Raw genomic sequence first — 14,104 nt, 5'->3', positions numbered from 1 at the left:
AACTGATTCACTTAGGTTTTGTTTGGGAGTTTGGAGGGGAAGGGAGGTGAGGGCTTTGGGGGTTGAAAATATATAGAAAAATGGACAAAAAATTCACATTTTTAAAAAAAAAACAGTTTTTTTAGAGAATGATAAACTAATACTTATGATTAATATACTTTTAATTTTAAGAATATTATAACAGCATAGATTGGATTTGAAAAATTCATATAAACCCTCCATAATGTCCCAAAACCCTCCCCCAATACAATTTTTGAGTTCCCCCAAATGAGGGAGATTTTTTTATTATGAGTAAAAAATTAACCTCCAAAGCCCTCTCATTCCAATGTCTTCTATTTCTTCCACTTGCTCCTTCCTTTTTTTCCAAAACCCTCCCCTCCCCTCCCCTCCAAACTCCCAAACAAAGCCTTAGTGTTTAAGAAAAGAAACTCTATGTCTTTATGATTCAATCCATTCTATCAGGTATGAATCCATTCACTTCAACTTAAATCGATTCACTCCACAGAGTACGAACCGATTCACTCCTTTTTTTTTTTAACTAGATACAAACCCGTGCTTCGCACGGGGGTTAACTACTTTTTTGACAAAATATTATATCGGACGGATAGATTGCGAAATAACAGATAATTATAAACCATAACACAATATTTAGAGTACTTCTGCATCACGAGTTAGAAAATGAAATGTTCAAAACGGCTTATCACGATTAACAAATGAAAACGTTAAGGACTTTTTTGTAGAGAGAGATACAAAGCAAGTTGCAGCGAAGACAACAATTGAGAAGGCTAAACGTGCATTGAAAAAGTAGTGGCTTTCAACAATTCAATAATGTAAAGTTAATTTAGTAGAATAATTGTGAATTGTGTACTTGATCTGATCCACCACCCCTGCACTATGCAGAGTCAATCTAACCTCGTGGGTACCCACTATACGGGTACTCGTGGGTATTTAGGTATCCATGGGTACCCATGGAGTTTTGAATTTATTTATTTTTTGGTACAAATAAAAACTTTTTTTTAATTACCAAAAAACCTCAACTTTTAAACATCCATACATAATCCGTTCAAAATTTCATAAATCATACATAATCCATAGGAAATTCATGATTCTTAGATAATATATATGTTTTATGATGTGAATGAAGTGGAAATGGTAAACCTAATAAGATTGAATTAAAAAAATAAAATAAAAATAGGTTATTATTGAGGATTTTTAGGTGGACGGTAAAATTTTCTTCAATATGGTAACAACCTTAAGTAATAAGATATGATATATAAAGATATTTTAATAATTTACTTAATTTATTATCAGGTATGGGTACCCGTGGTTATAGATACAATCAAATCCGTGTCTGTGTCCATATAAAAATGGGTAGTCAAATACCCGTTTATTATACCCGTTGATACTCGTTTAGCTACCCGGTCCATGCCCGTGACGGATTTTACCCACGGGTACCCGTGGGCATTTAGAATACTATGGTTTTGAAATTCTTTATTATATGTTTGAATAAGTTATAATTTAGAAAATCTGTTTATTACTAAAACCGATTCGTATTTGCGCTCAGGTTTCTATTCTTTTTAATAATGTTGATACAATTTATCTAAGAACATATATGTAAATGTTGCAGATTAATAACTCTAAAATGATAAACAGTCAAAGTTGCACATTTATAAACTAAAAAGGATCATTACATCTACTAATGCGGGTGGGGTTCCAGAAGTGGACCTCGATCCAACCGAAAAACTTTTTTGCTATAAACTTTTTAAAGTAATGAAGGAAATTTGTTCTAAAGGAAAATATTATTATTCCAAAACATTGGAAAATGTATTATACTTGGCATCCTAGTATGATAGCAATTCCAATCCACATGGTATTATTCTTATAAGGTGTGAGAAGCTATAAACTATCTACAATCTTCCACATGACTACCATGTCACATGAATGAGTATGTTCAATAACAACAAATAATTCAATTTGCCAAACACTTTCTACTGAGCTAATAATGGACATAGTAAACTCTCTTTTGAAATATTGAATAACCAAAAGCATGGATAAAGAGAACTCATAACTTCCATGAACAATTCATAAGTTCATGTGAACCCCTCTGAAAAAGTATCAATCCACAAAGGTTCTTCAACCCCTTCTTCCAAAGAAAATAAGCTTACAAAATCCTTTCACCACTTTTGAAGAGTTCTCCTCATCATTTATCCATTTCTTCCTGTTGTGGATTGATTCTTGCATTGCTTCGTTACTCGGCGAAGGAGTAGAGATTTGAATCTCTGAGACTTTAGGTGAGGTAACATTACTTTCTTCTATTTCTTGATTCACCTTAGAATTCACAGTATATGTTAATGGTTTGTTAGGTAATGCAGCTGTAGAAGTTGTGATCATGTTAATATTATTTCGAAGTTGGTTATTATCACCACGAAGTGAAGTTGTCATTGAAATATTATACAAAATATACATGCCAGAATACAATTTCCAAAAGATTAGAATATGAGTGAAAATGCAAACTTCATATTCATAAAAAAAAATAAAAAAATAGAACATTTACATGAGATTGGAGCATTTTCTTTTGACATTGTTTTCAGCCTTCTTGTTTTCTTAACTTGAAGAACATTTTTTCTAAGAAGTCTAGCCTTTGCTACTTTATTTTTTCTCACCCCATCTTCAAAAATCAAGTGTTCCTTTGACCTCTGATGATCCATCTTAAACCGAACTTTGTCAAGAATTTTGATTCCAAAATCTTTCCCAAGCCATTTTAATATCTGCAAAGATACCATAACCACAACCACTCATTGTTGAGCAACAATTGACTATAATTAATGAAAAAGCAAGCAACAACAATATAGTGACACCTAAATTTTGATTGAAACTACTTATAGTTGAACAAATAGAACCCCAAGGAAAGCAAGAAATCAGATATGATGCACAAAAATCAAACGAAAAAGCAAGTCTCTGTTGCGATAATTGATAACTAATTATTTATGTTAATACCTGCCTTGGTTATTCTTGAACCCGTCACAAATTCCTTGTGTAGGTAGAAGTTACATTCAACTAAACATTATTCATTCTAATTGTGTCATCACAAATCAAAGGCAAAATCACTTCTCATATTGTTCAGTAGGTAGATAGATACCAAAGAAGGTGGGATCATACCTAAGGTATCATATAAAGGAACGCAACAAAGTCCATGAGCATTGCAGGCCTGAAATTATCTTAAAATATGTAAGAACATGTTGAGTTAAAAGGATAATAGAAGCTAACTTAGCAACACTGAAATTGATCACCACTATTGGTGACAAAGGATGTCCAAGAGAGAACAATCACATTCAAAACAACATTTCATATTCCCTCCAAACAAAGGTTAGTTTCAAGGCGGCTGCCTAGCACTTCCACCTTATTTCATCTTCAATTGATCCACCAAGGTTGAAAACACTCATATTTAAGTATGATTTCTGCAAAATAGTGCAGAAAATTTTTCCTTGCTAGAGGAGACAAAATGTGAGAGTTTAGGATCATAAAATTATAAGTTATCTAGCATCATGGCCTACGGTTTTGTTAACTAATCATCCATATACTTGTATAATGACCTAAACCACTTGTCACTTTTGAAGTGACTCATTTTTTAGACTTATTATCAGAGCATAAATAGCTTTGTTAATACGCTTTTTTACTGCAAAAAGTGATAAAAGGTCATTTATTTACCTGCATTGTGATCCCTCTTTTTCATGCTGGCCTGAAAATTTAAGGCACTAAAATATATAATTTTGATAAAGTTGTATAGTCCATCACCAAGGATTAATGCAATGGAAATAAAAACCTGCATCATGAAAATAAAGAAAAGTTAAGACTTAAAATGGAAGAGAAAAAACACAACTCAAATCAAAGAAGTTCTAACAGAGTGTTCTTAAGTTTTTGTTTATTACTCTTCATGATGTTTCTTTGTCTCTGCAACATAACATACACATTGATGAGAAGATAGACATAAACTTGGAAAAACAGCTTCTCAAGCCGATTCATAACTCAAGTTTAGGATTACCTAAAGTCAACCATGAACCTTAAAATTCTGTGACAGAACAGCTGTGTTTAGATAGCAACTGGGACATATAGGCAAATTATGAAATTATGAAATTAAACATGAAGAAACTACTGTATGTCCTCTTTCAAACGCAACTGGTCCCACTCGAAAAGGAGTTTCCAAGCTTAAGATATTAACTTTCTAAGCTGACTGACGCAACATAACTTGTAAAATCGAACAGCTCAATTCATAAAATCACTATAAATCACATAACCAATATAAAAATATAAGACTTGACAGTATTAAAGTAGTAAAAGTAAGCTTTCCAATCTAATTGGTTTCGCAACCACCAGATTCATATTTATGCAGGCATATATCAACTGTGTGCACAATTATAGGACATAACAAATTTTAGAGAATAGAGGTACATTTGAACTTATACTCTTTGAAAAATGAAAGCATGAATTATATCACAGGTATGTTACAATCATAATTTGCACTTTTATATTATCTAGTACTAATCATAATTAAGCATGCTCAACTGTTTTGCATACAAACAAAACATCATCAATTTTATCACAATCATAATTAAGCATCAACTTTTTCAAAATACAAAGGTAATTAACCCAATTCAACAGCAAAGGCATCAACTTTTGAATAAAAAACCTTCCTCCAACTCTTCCCGGATGTGGTATTCTAAACTTGGTTAAAGACTGCAATATAAAGCAACCATGAATTTGTAGGTTTCACAGTATGAAGTATCACCTTCACTTTATTGTTCATAATCTAATTTAGAACAACTTAGTTCTTAGCTACCTCAAAGGGTCCAAGACCAACACCTAGATATGCCTTGTAGGTGGAAGCCATCAAAGCTGCCATTCTAACTATTCCATGAACAATAGTAACTCGTAATCTTCGCTCCCTCTCGTAGCTGAAAGCAGGAAAGAAAAGATGAAAAATAGATGAACTATGAGTTAGCAAAGTGATTTATAACCAAATTAACCGATTTGGAAATTAAAATATTAAAAGAAATAACTATGCATAAATTTTGTAACATCCTCAATGGCATCAAACACAAAAGGCAATAGATGAGTGGATGCATTAGTTAAACAATAACAACCACTGAAGAATGAAGCTAAACGTAAATTTTGCACAAACTTTCAACTTAGGGTGTCAAATGATCATAAATTCCCTGACCAAGATACCAAAATTTGACAGCAAAGTACCAATCCAAATAATTTTTTTCTATTAAACTTTTCAGAAGTAATAGATGGAGTTCCTGAAAGGGAATATGAAATGGGACTTTTCTGGTTCTAATCAAATTTGAAGGAAAATATATAATACCCCATTGTGTTGTTGAGTGTTTTCTGGAAAAGGGCACACACCTCTCTGTCAAACATCACCAAGGTTGCACTCTCACTGTTGTCAATCACCCTTATCTTGATAAGAAACCTGCAAAATGGATTATAAAAAGTTAAAAGCCTCAACAATATAATCATGTTGGTAACAGATATGTCAAAACAGTGTCCTAAAATCATGATTTTTCTTAGTTTGGATCATTACCTTGAAAACACTTTAGTGACATGCTTATCGCATTTCTTGCAGAATTACATCTGAGAGTCTGGTATGACTGCTTTACTGCATGAGCAAGCAGTGTAAAACCAATTTTCAGAGTTCAAAATTCAAATCCAAATATAAGCTAGTTGATTGTGATTAAGTACTGAACAGTAATGAATCAGATCTCAAAATAATAAGTTAATATAGTTTTCATACAGTTGAGTAGTTGTTAAGACCCTGCAAGGTTTTTCTCTGAGTGTTCAATAAAAATTTCTCCACAGGCTCTAACTGAGCATTCAACTGAGTTATACTCTCAAGGGGGAAGGCACATCAGCATTTTCAGAAATCCTAGCATAAAAAAAACACTATACTTATGAGTTCATTTAACAACACTTGTACTTATTAAAAATATAAAATCTAATTAGACACAATCATGAGATTAATAGCTATTCCTCGTAGCAACACCATCAACACATGTGGGATTGAAAACCAAGAGGGTGCATACCATCTACATATTGGTAATAATTAGGAGAAGAGGCCTGAAAATAAATTCACCTCCAGAACCAAGTAAGCCTCCAAAAATTCCACCTACAATACCACTCAATCCACAAAATGCAAGTGATGTAGCACTCCATTCCATTGATGCCTCACATATGTATTTTAGGCTCCCTGTGCCCATCCTCATTTTGTGATCCTTGTGCAACTTGAATCCTTCAAAGCCAAACACCAAAAATGCAATTGGAAACTGAAACAAAAAATGGACATGTGTATGGCAATTAGAAAAGTCTAACCACATTGCATTTATAGAGTTTTAAAAAAGGTTTGTGACCGCGATTCTTTGCAATATCAAGAATCATGATGAGACTGGAAGTCCGCGACCATTACTGCGATTCATAATATGTTTGGTTATGTAATTTTGTAATCGTACCTGCAAGCCGAAGAACACCCAATACCATACACTGCAGTCCTCTACATCAGTCTGCAAACCAACAATAAACTGCTTATTTTAAAAAGCAAAATAAATAAATAAAATTAATAGAACTCTTAGTGAGTGAGAGGGAAACTTACCTTGATGATTTGAATTAAGAGGAAAGAAAGCCAAACAGACAAAAGCATCAACTGAGAAAAGGGAATATTAGAGTTTGAATTGAACATTAGTAGCTAATACAAACTTAATTCTACACAAAGTGTTTAAAATTATATCCAAACATGTTCCAACTTACATCTCATATATATTTCTCAGTGAGAAGTTCAGGGCATGAAAAAACTGATTCCTTCATTGTTAGCCAGGACATTAAATTCTTTCACCAAAATTTCATACATGATTTAATCACCAGCATTTGTACTATGCAGTGCTTTCACTAAAAAATATATTCATACTAATTGTGAATGTTAACTTGTATGTCCAATGATCATGTTTACATGACATAACATATAATTCCAGAAACTAATAATAATTCATGAAAAGTAAATTACCTCTTTTTTATTCTAGGATGGTTTCATCCAAGCTTTTGTTCTTGGTTTCTAGATTTTCAAGGTGTCACGTATAGTGTTTATTGGCAAGGTGTATCATATAGTGCTTGTAGAAAACTCCCATCATTTCTACCAAAAAAAAAAGAAAACTCCCATCATTGCATAAGTGGGACAAACGATTGGGCGATATCAAAACATTAGAACTATGGTTTCCAGAATTTGGTTATAGTTAATTGAATCAAATCTCAAGAAGCACAACACTATTACAAACTATTATAAGATCCTTTATAAAAAAAAATTTATTAAGCTATTGTGTTGAGCAGAATCAAGTACAAATTAGAAACAAAGAAGAATTCTAACCTTTAACAGGCTTGCTCGCGCTGCCTTCACTAATCCCTTTACTACTTTGCATCTCGTTGCTGCTGTTATAGCAACAATCAACAGGAACGGCTTGTCCAGATCCAGTCCATCACGTGTCATCTAACAAACAAAAAACTTTCCTAATTAGCATAACTTTAATTGTGGCTAACATTCATCCTAGAATAAAGTGAAAAGGTCCAAATTTTTATGATAAATGTAAGGAAAAAAGCATATTGGCATTCAGAACAAATAAACATGTAGTCACTTGTGGCAAACTGGCTGGTGGTGGAGCATTAAAATTCAGAGATGATAAAGGCAGATTAGTAACTGGTGTTCCAAGCACAGATGATGAAAAAGGATGAAAACAGAAATACTGTGGTTTAGACAATTTGGATACTTAGTTTGATATGATTCAATTTATATCCTTTGCATAATCAACAAAACAAACCAATAAACACAATCACCAAACAACAAAGACAAAAACAGAAATTTTCAAAACATGAACCAACAAACAAAAGAGCAAACCGGAATCACCCAAAAACAGACCAAAACCTCAAAATCTAACCCTAAAATAATAAGAACAACTCTCCAAAAACATGCAACCAGAATCAAGGAAAAACCAATCCTCTAACATTCAATCAAACACCCCAATCGCAGAAAAGAATAAGAAAAACGCATAAAGGAATTTAATTAAAGGAAAAAAACAAAACCCTAACATGCAATCTGATAGGAAAAAAATAAAACACCGTTGTGATGAGAAGAACTTATCAGAGAAGATGATCATGGTGGCGGTTGGTGTTTGATTGGAGGTCTGAGACCGGCTCAGAGAACGGCGACGTTGACGGAGAGATAGAACCAGAAGCTGATGAACGATTGTTTTTAGGAAGGGGACGACCGGACACAAACCTGCGATATGGAACAACCAAAGAGAATTATACATGCATGGAGGCGCCGCCGTTTTTCGCGACGGTGGAGAATGGTTTTCTCCCTTTCTTCTCCCGTTCCCGTTTCTCTCTCCCTTTTCTTTTCTCCTGTTTTTTTTTTCTTTTCACACACATATATACATAGGCAGGGGAGTCCAATTAATTAATTTACCAAAATGCCCCTCAGAAGGGCAAAATGGTAATTTCAACGGACATTCATTTTCTTATTTAGTTTAGTAGATAGCAAATAATGCTTTAAATTGAATGAATCGATTCACACTAGCTTGCTTTTGGTGAATACGAGTCATAGAACTCCCTATTTTTCAAATTCACATACATACAAAGTCTAACCGGTTCATATGCTATTTTAATTAGATACATACTTGTTTATAATATATACCTTGTCTAGAAATAGTGAAAGTAAGAAAAATCATAAGAGATACACTTTAAGTGTATTGTGCTTCATATTTGTTTACTACTCCTAGAACATTTTTTTTTTGTAAACCACCAAAAAACTTCTTATTGTAGATCTTTGGATTGAGATTAAGAAGTCCTCTAGGTTGTAAATCTAGGACTATGTTGTCTTAGTGTTTTGGAAGTGCAAGGGGAGTGGACGTAATCCCAGGTTACAAGGTGAACTAGAATAAATACTTTGTATCAACTCTTATCTCTGTATTTTCCGCTGCTATCCATTTTCTAGTATCACAAATGGAGAATAAAAAAGAGACCAACACAATTCAAATCCTTATTTATTGTGTTGTTCTCATCTTCACAAATTCGTGAGAGTTACTTTATCCAAAAAATAATAATCTTGAGAGGTACTTAGATTAGGGAAAATTATATGTACCTTAGAGTGATATTTTCTAGGGAGAGTAAACTGATATAACTATAAAAATAAGCACACTCAAGTAAATTTTCATTTGAATCCCTAAGAAAATTTTAAAATCAAATTTAGTCTCGGAGAAAAATAAAAGCATTGTTTTAGAGGAATAAAAGCATTCTTTTAGTCATTGAAAAAAAAAACAAATCAGAATAAATTAGTTCATACCTTTTTTACATATTATTTGTTTGATGAAGGATAGGTAAAAAAAGAGAAAATAAAAAGTAGAAATTATTAAGTAGTTTAGTATGAGAAAATTTTAGACAATCCGGATATTTGTTCACCTATGAGTCTAAACATGTCAATATCATAGGCATATTGAAATGGACGAAAGAAATTCTTTACGTACTCTCCAAATCTTCACGCATTCTCCAAATTTGGATCAAATGTATTAATAGGTGATGTGAAAGATATTACCAAAAAGAACATGATATTGCAATAACCAACCAATAGAATTTTGACTCTTGCTCCATTGAGAGAATGGATTTGGTTGAGTTAATAAAAACGGTGCAAGAGGTTGATCAACTTATAAATCCTAAATTCCCGAACTACTTTTTCATTGTTAGGGTTCAGTTGTGTATGAAGAATAAAAAATTCAAAATGATCATTGTTAATATCCTTAAGAAAATTAATTTATTTTATTTAAATATTTTTTGTTTAATCCTAAATTCCCGAACTACATTTTCATTGTTAGGGTTCAGTTGTGTATGAAGAATAAAAAATTCAAAATGATCATTGTTAATATCCTTAAGAAAATTAATTTATTTTATTTAAATATTTTTTGTTTAACTGAACCCTAATAAGATATGATCAATAACCAATATAGTATTTGTGGATCAATGTTTTATTATAAAGATACACACGTACACTTGCAGATATATCATGTTTTTGACGCCATTGTCAAGGGACTATATCTTATATCATGTTTTTGACGCCAATTGGCAAGGGACTCATATACTTAGTTCTTGTTCCGCCGCTGCCGCTAGCGTCCCAATGCAGCCACCGCCATCGAAACCACCTGATCACAGTTTTCAATTGAAGACAGGGGAGTTCCAAGTGTTGTAGGGATTCATCGTGCCTCCATTACCGCCTCCACTACCTCCCGAACCTCATGATGTCGATCATTCGGTCGTGGTTAGTGAAATTCCTAGACCTTGCAAAACAGGGGTTAGGATTTTGCCTTATAATAATATAATGTTTATATGGCGAAGATCAGAGATGGGGTAGGTGAGGAGGGAGAGGTTTGGTTTGCGGGGAGGGTGTTGAGGAAGTTGGGTGATGGGGAGACTACTTCTTTTTGGTTGGACCGGTGGGTTGGTGATGTTCCTCTATGTCGTCGGTTTAGCCGTTTGTTTAATCTATCGGAGAACAAATTGGCAACTGTTGCCTCTATGTTCTCCCTAGGTTGGGAGGTGGGTGGTGGTGCGTGGCAGTGGCGGAGGAGGTTGTGGGTGTGGGAGGAGGAGATGCTAGAGGAGTGTAGGCTTTTTATATCTAACATCTTTTTGCAGCATAATGTTACAGATACTTGGCAGTGGCTTCCAGATCTGGTAGGGGGTTATTCAGTGCGTTCTGGTTATGAGATCCTTTTGTCTCAGGATCACCATGATTTGGACGCTGCTTACGACCTTGTTTGGCATCCCCGAGTGCCGCTGAAGGTGTCTATTTTAGCTTGGCGCTTGCTGCGGGATAGGCTTCCGACCAGACTCAATCTGTTTCACCGGGGTATTATTACAGATGCAGACACCTCATGTGTTTCAGGGTGTGGTTGTGATGAAACCGCTGATCATCTGTTTTTACATTGTAATTTTTTTGGTGCTATTTGGTATCAGGTGCGGTTATGGCTTGGTTTTTCAGGAGTTGATCACCAACATATTGGTCCTCATTTTCTTCACTTCACTAATTATTTAGGTGGAACGAAGAGTAGGCGTTCTTTTCTTCAGCTCATTTGGCTTCTCTGTATTTGGCTAATCTGGAAGGAACGCAATAATAGAGTTTTTGGAAATGTTATCACTCCTTTAGAGGAGCTAGTTGAAAAAGTTAAATTCCACTCTTATTGGTGGCTGCGTGCTAATAATGCCGCTTTTGTGTATGGTTGTCAGCAGTGGCGGTCGAACCCTTTGCTTTGTTTGGGTATCGACTGATGTATTTTGTTTTCTGACTACGTTGTTGACAGACTATTTGTATCCTGTTCGCTTCTTCAGCACGCCTTGTGCTAAAAAAGCGTTCAGTTTTGTGTGAATATATATCATTTTAGCTTCTTCAAAAAAAATGTTTATGATCTCAAGTATTTCCTAAGGCTGTTTGTTTTCCTTTCCCTGTTTTTCTTTCTTTTTGAGGGTTTTAACCTAATCCCCCCTCTTGTATATATTTTTCCCCTTTTTAAATAATATTTATGAAGTAGGCGGCAGAGGATGGGGGTCAGTTAGCAGTCAACCTAGTTGGGATGTTCCTGACTCTCCCTGAGGCCCAACCTATTTCTTGCCTTTACAAAAAAAAATTAATCTCAAGTATTTTTTTCAAGGGTCATGCTAACAAAGCTAAGTGCCCTAAAGACACTTGTTAAGGAAACTAAAAGTAGAATGTTTGCATTGGATTCAACAACATTTTGACTTTTAAAAATTTAAATTCATCAATTTTTACCATTTTTGAATACAATATTTCTATTTTTTACCCTCTTATCAAATGCCCCAAGGGCACTCTTTAGCATTTCCCTTTTTTCAATGATAATGATGTTATTATTTTATCACTTACACATTGCTAAAATTTTATATAAATATTTTTTATTTAAAACCTTACCCCCACGAATCAAAATTTCTGGATTTGTCACTATACATAAGCGTCTTAACGATAAGCGTTTGTGTTATATGCTGCCAATAAGTTGTTCATCTTCCTTAAAAAAAACGTTGTTCATCTAAACATGCCCAAAAATAGTTTATGTAAGTTATTTATTCAAAAGTCAATAATATTCTTGATCTCGTGCTTGAATTATTCACGAAATGGTAGTAATCTCATATATTCTCCAGTTAATGTTTTTATCTATTAACTGTCGATAACATGTGCTTGTAGTTTTATTGCTAGTTGAACAATTTTTATTTTTTTTATTTTATAAAGAGAACTTCTGTAACATCATGGTAGAAAAAATTGAATTCAAAATTCTTTCAAGTTACTTACCTGAAATGTAAAATTGTTCTTACTAATAATCTTCCGTGAGTTTGTATAATATTAATTTTTATTGACCTTGAGCATATCAACAACTGATCCTGAGGTGGGTGAGTAACAATGTATTTGGCATACTAATTGTTTGGTTTTACATTTAGCAAAGATTTCTCATGTGTTTTTGTTTTGACAAATAGTTTATCAACATATTATTTTGAAGTGTTGAGGATGTTGAAGTCTGAGCATCCTAAACGTTTCTCAACTAAAAAAAGCACATACATGTCATTTTGTAATAGTATAGAATGTTGCATGGTTATGTGAAACATAATATAAATATTATATGATCTAATGAAGTTTATCCACACATTGTTATCCCTAATGTCGTCGATTACAAACTATGGTTGCGACCCAAAAATCCACCGTAAAGATATGGCGGATGGATAACAACATACACTGGAAACATGGTGGACAAGGTAGAAAACTTATTATACACAAACTAACACATAAACAATGAACTGGGGCACATTAACATTAAAAGAATCTTCTACTCAACATTTCCATGCAAGTAAATCATTATATATTTTTGAAGTAGCAATTTTTTTTTATCTAATCATTTATAAATATTTTTAAACATCATTATATATTTTTGAAAATTCTTACTAAAAATATAGTTACCATGTGTGTTAATTAAAAATCATGCAAGTAAATCGTTGTAGCTGATTGTAAATCGCATAGAAAAGGAAGATACGGTGTGATGAATGTGAAAGCAGGTTCAAAGTGACATAATAAGGGGTGAGGAATATGGAAAAATAATGTTGAGCCAACCAGACAAATGTTAAGAAGCCCAAATAAAATACCCAAGAAAATTGTTGTTTTCCTCTTCAAACAAAGCTAATGAAATGACAAGTTTAACCCCAACGATAGTTAATTGCATCTGAATTTTAACTACCGATAGAATTTTGGGTTAAACATGTCCTTTCATAATGTTTGTTAGTTTTGTGTGAAGTGGGAAAATCAATTTTCAATACACTATTAATCCTCTTGCAAAACAAATTAGCTATTTCTCACGTATCCCTTCATAGCAAAAAGAACGATGTTTTTTTAATGAAATTTTGATTTTGATTAAAATCTAAAAATATAAATGTTTGTTGCTTTTGATTTATAACAAAACAAACTAACCATGATTATCTATTGCAATGACAACAACAATATAACAAAAAAATATAATTTAAATTCTTTTTTTTAATGACCTCAACAACAATCTTTATTATAGAAAAAATTGTTTAAGACTATAATTGGGATAATGAAAAAAGTAGTATAAATATATTATGTAGTTTGTTACACTTTTTTTTTAAATGATAAAGGAAAAAATTCAGACATATATAAACTTATATCATGCTTGTTATATTTCTTAATATTTTAATTTATTTTTATCTTACAATAAAATTTATACTTATTTATTTGTTACATTTTGTATTGAAAATTAAGGGCATTTTTGAAAAAGAAAAAGTTAGCCAAAATAATTGAACTTAGGTTATTTTCTTATACAGTAGAAACTCTTTAATTTAATACTCGGTAAATTAATAAACTCTCTAAAATAATAAATTTGTCCGGTCCCGACTTGGGCCAATGTAAAAAATTGAAAAACTCGATAAAATAATAAGATAATAATTTTTCGGGAGATCCCTTTATAATTTTCGGTCCCAAGAAAATCATAAATTAATAATTCAT

At 32.8% G+C, this 14,104-nt stretch overlaps 2 protein-coding genes across 9 annotated transcripts; one reads left to right on the top strand and one right to left on the bottom strand.

Annotated features, from left to right (window-relative positions):
• Nucleotides 1–2,373: 2,373 nt before the first annotated feature.
• LOC146945150 (sulfite exporter TauE/SafE family protein 4-like) lies at nucleotides 2,374–8,450 on the bottom strand. Of its 8 annotated transcripts, XM_085743515.1 has the most exons (12): nucleotides 8,180–8,450; nucleotides 7,412–7,524; nucleotides 6,647–6,697; nucleotides 6,507–6,557; nucleotides 6,134–6,323; nucleotides 5,795–5,926; nucleotides 5,585–5,659; nucleotides 5,366–5,473; nucleotides 4,838–4,952; nucleotides 3,709–3,823; nucleotides 3,160–3,208; nucleotides 2,374–2,768 (listed from the first exon to the last, which is right to left on the bottom strand). In XM_085743515.1, the coding sequence occupies exons 1-6, from the start codon at nucleotides 8,349–8,351 to the stop codon at nucleotides 5,892–5,894; spliced, it is 612 nt and encodes a 203-aa protein (XP_085599641.1). In that variant the 5' UTR covers nucleotides 8,352–8,450; the 3' UTR covers nucleotides 2,374–2,768; nucleotides 3,160–3,208; nucleotides 3,709–3,823; nucleotides 4,838–4,952; nucleotides 5,366–5,473; nucleotides 5,585–5,659; nucleotides 5,795–5,891. The 8 variants fall into 8 exon arrangements, with proteins under 8 accessions (XP_085599641.1, XP_085599640.1, XP_085599642.1 ...); XM_085743514.1 differs by having other exon boundaries at nucleotides 3,709–4,952; XM_085743517.1 differs by lacking the exons at nucleotides 2,374–2,768; nucleotides 3,160–3,208; nucleotides 3,709–3,823 and adding an exon at nucleotides 4,549–4,734.
• Nucleotides 8,451–10,416: 1,966 nt separating this feature from the next.
• Nucleotides 10,417–11,358, top strand: LOC146945149 (uncharacterized). The gene has a single exon (XM_085748031.1). The coding sequence runs from the start codon at nucleotides 10,417–10,419 to the stop codon at nucleotides 11,356–11,358; it is 942 nt and encodes a 313-aa protein (XP_085604157.1).
• The last annotated feature ends 2,746 nt before the right edge of the window (nucleotides 11,359–14,104 follow it).

The sequence above is a fragment of the Medicago sativa genome, chromosome 2 (assembly GCF_051527215.1).
Source record: "Medicago sativa cultivar Bolivia chromosome 2, Bolivia_mono, whole genome shotgun sequence".
Lineage (NCBI taxonomy): Eukaryota > Viridiplantae > Streptophyta > Magnoliopsida > Fabales > Fabaceae > Medicago > Medicago sativa.
The sequence above is the reverse complement of the archived record's forward strand: the minus strand, read 5'-3'. Positions and strand labels throughout refer to the sequence as shown.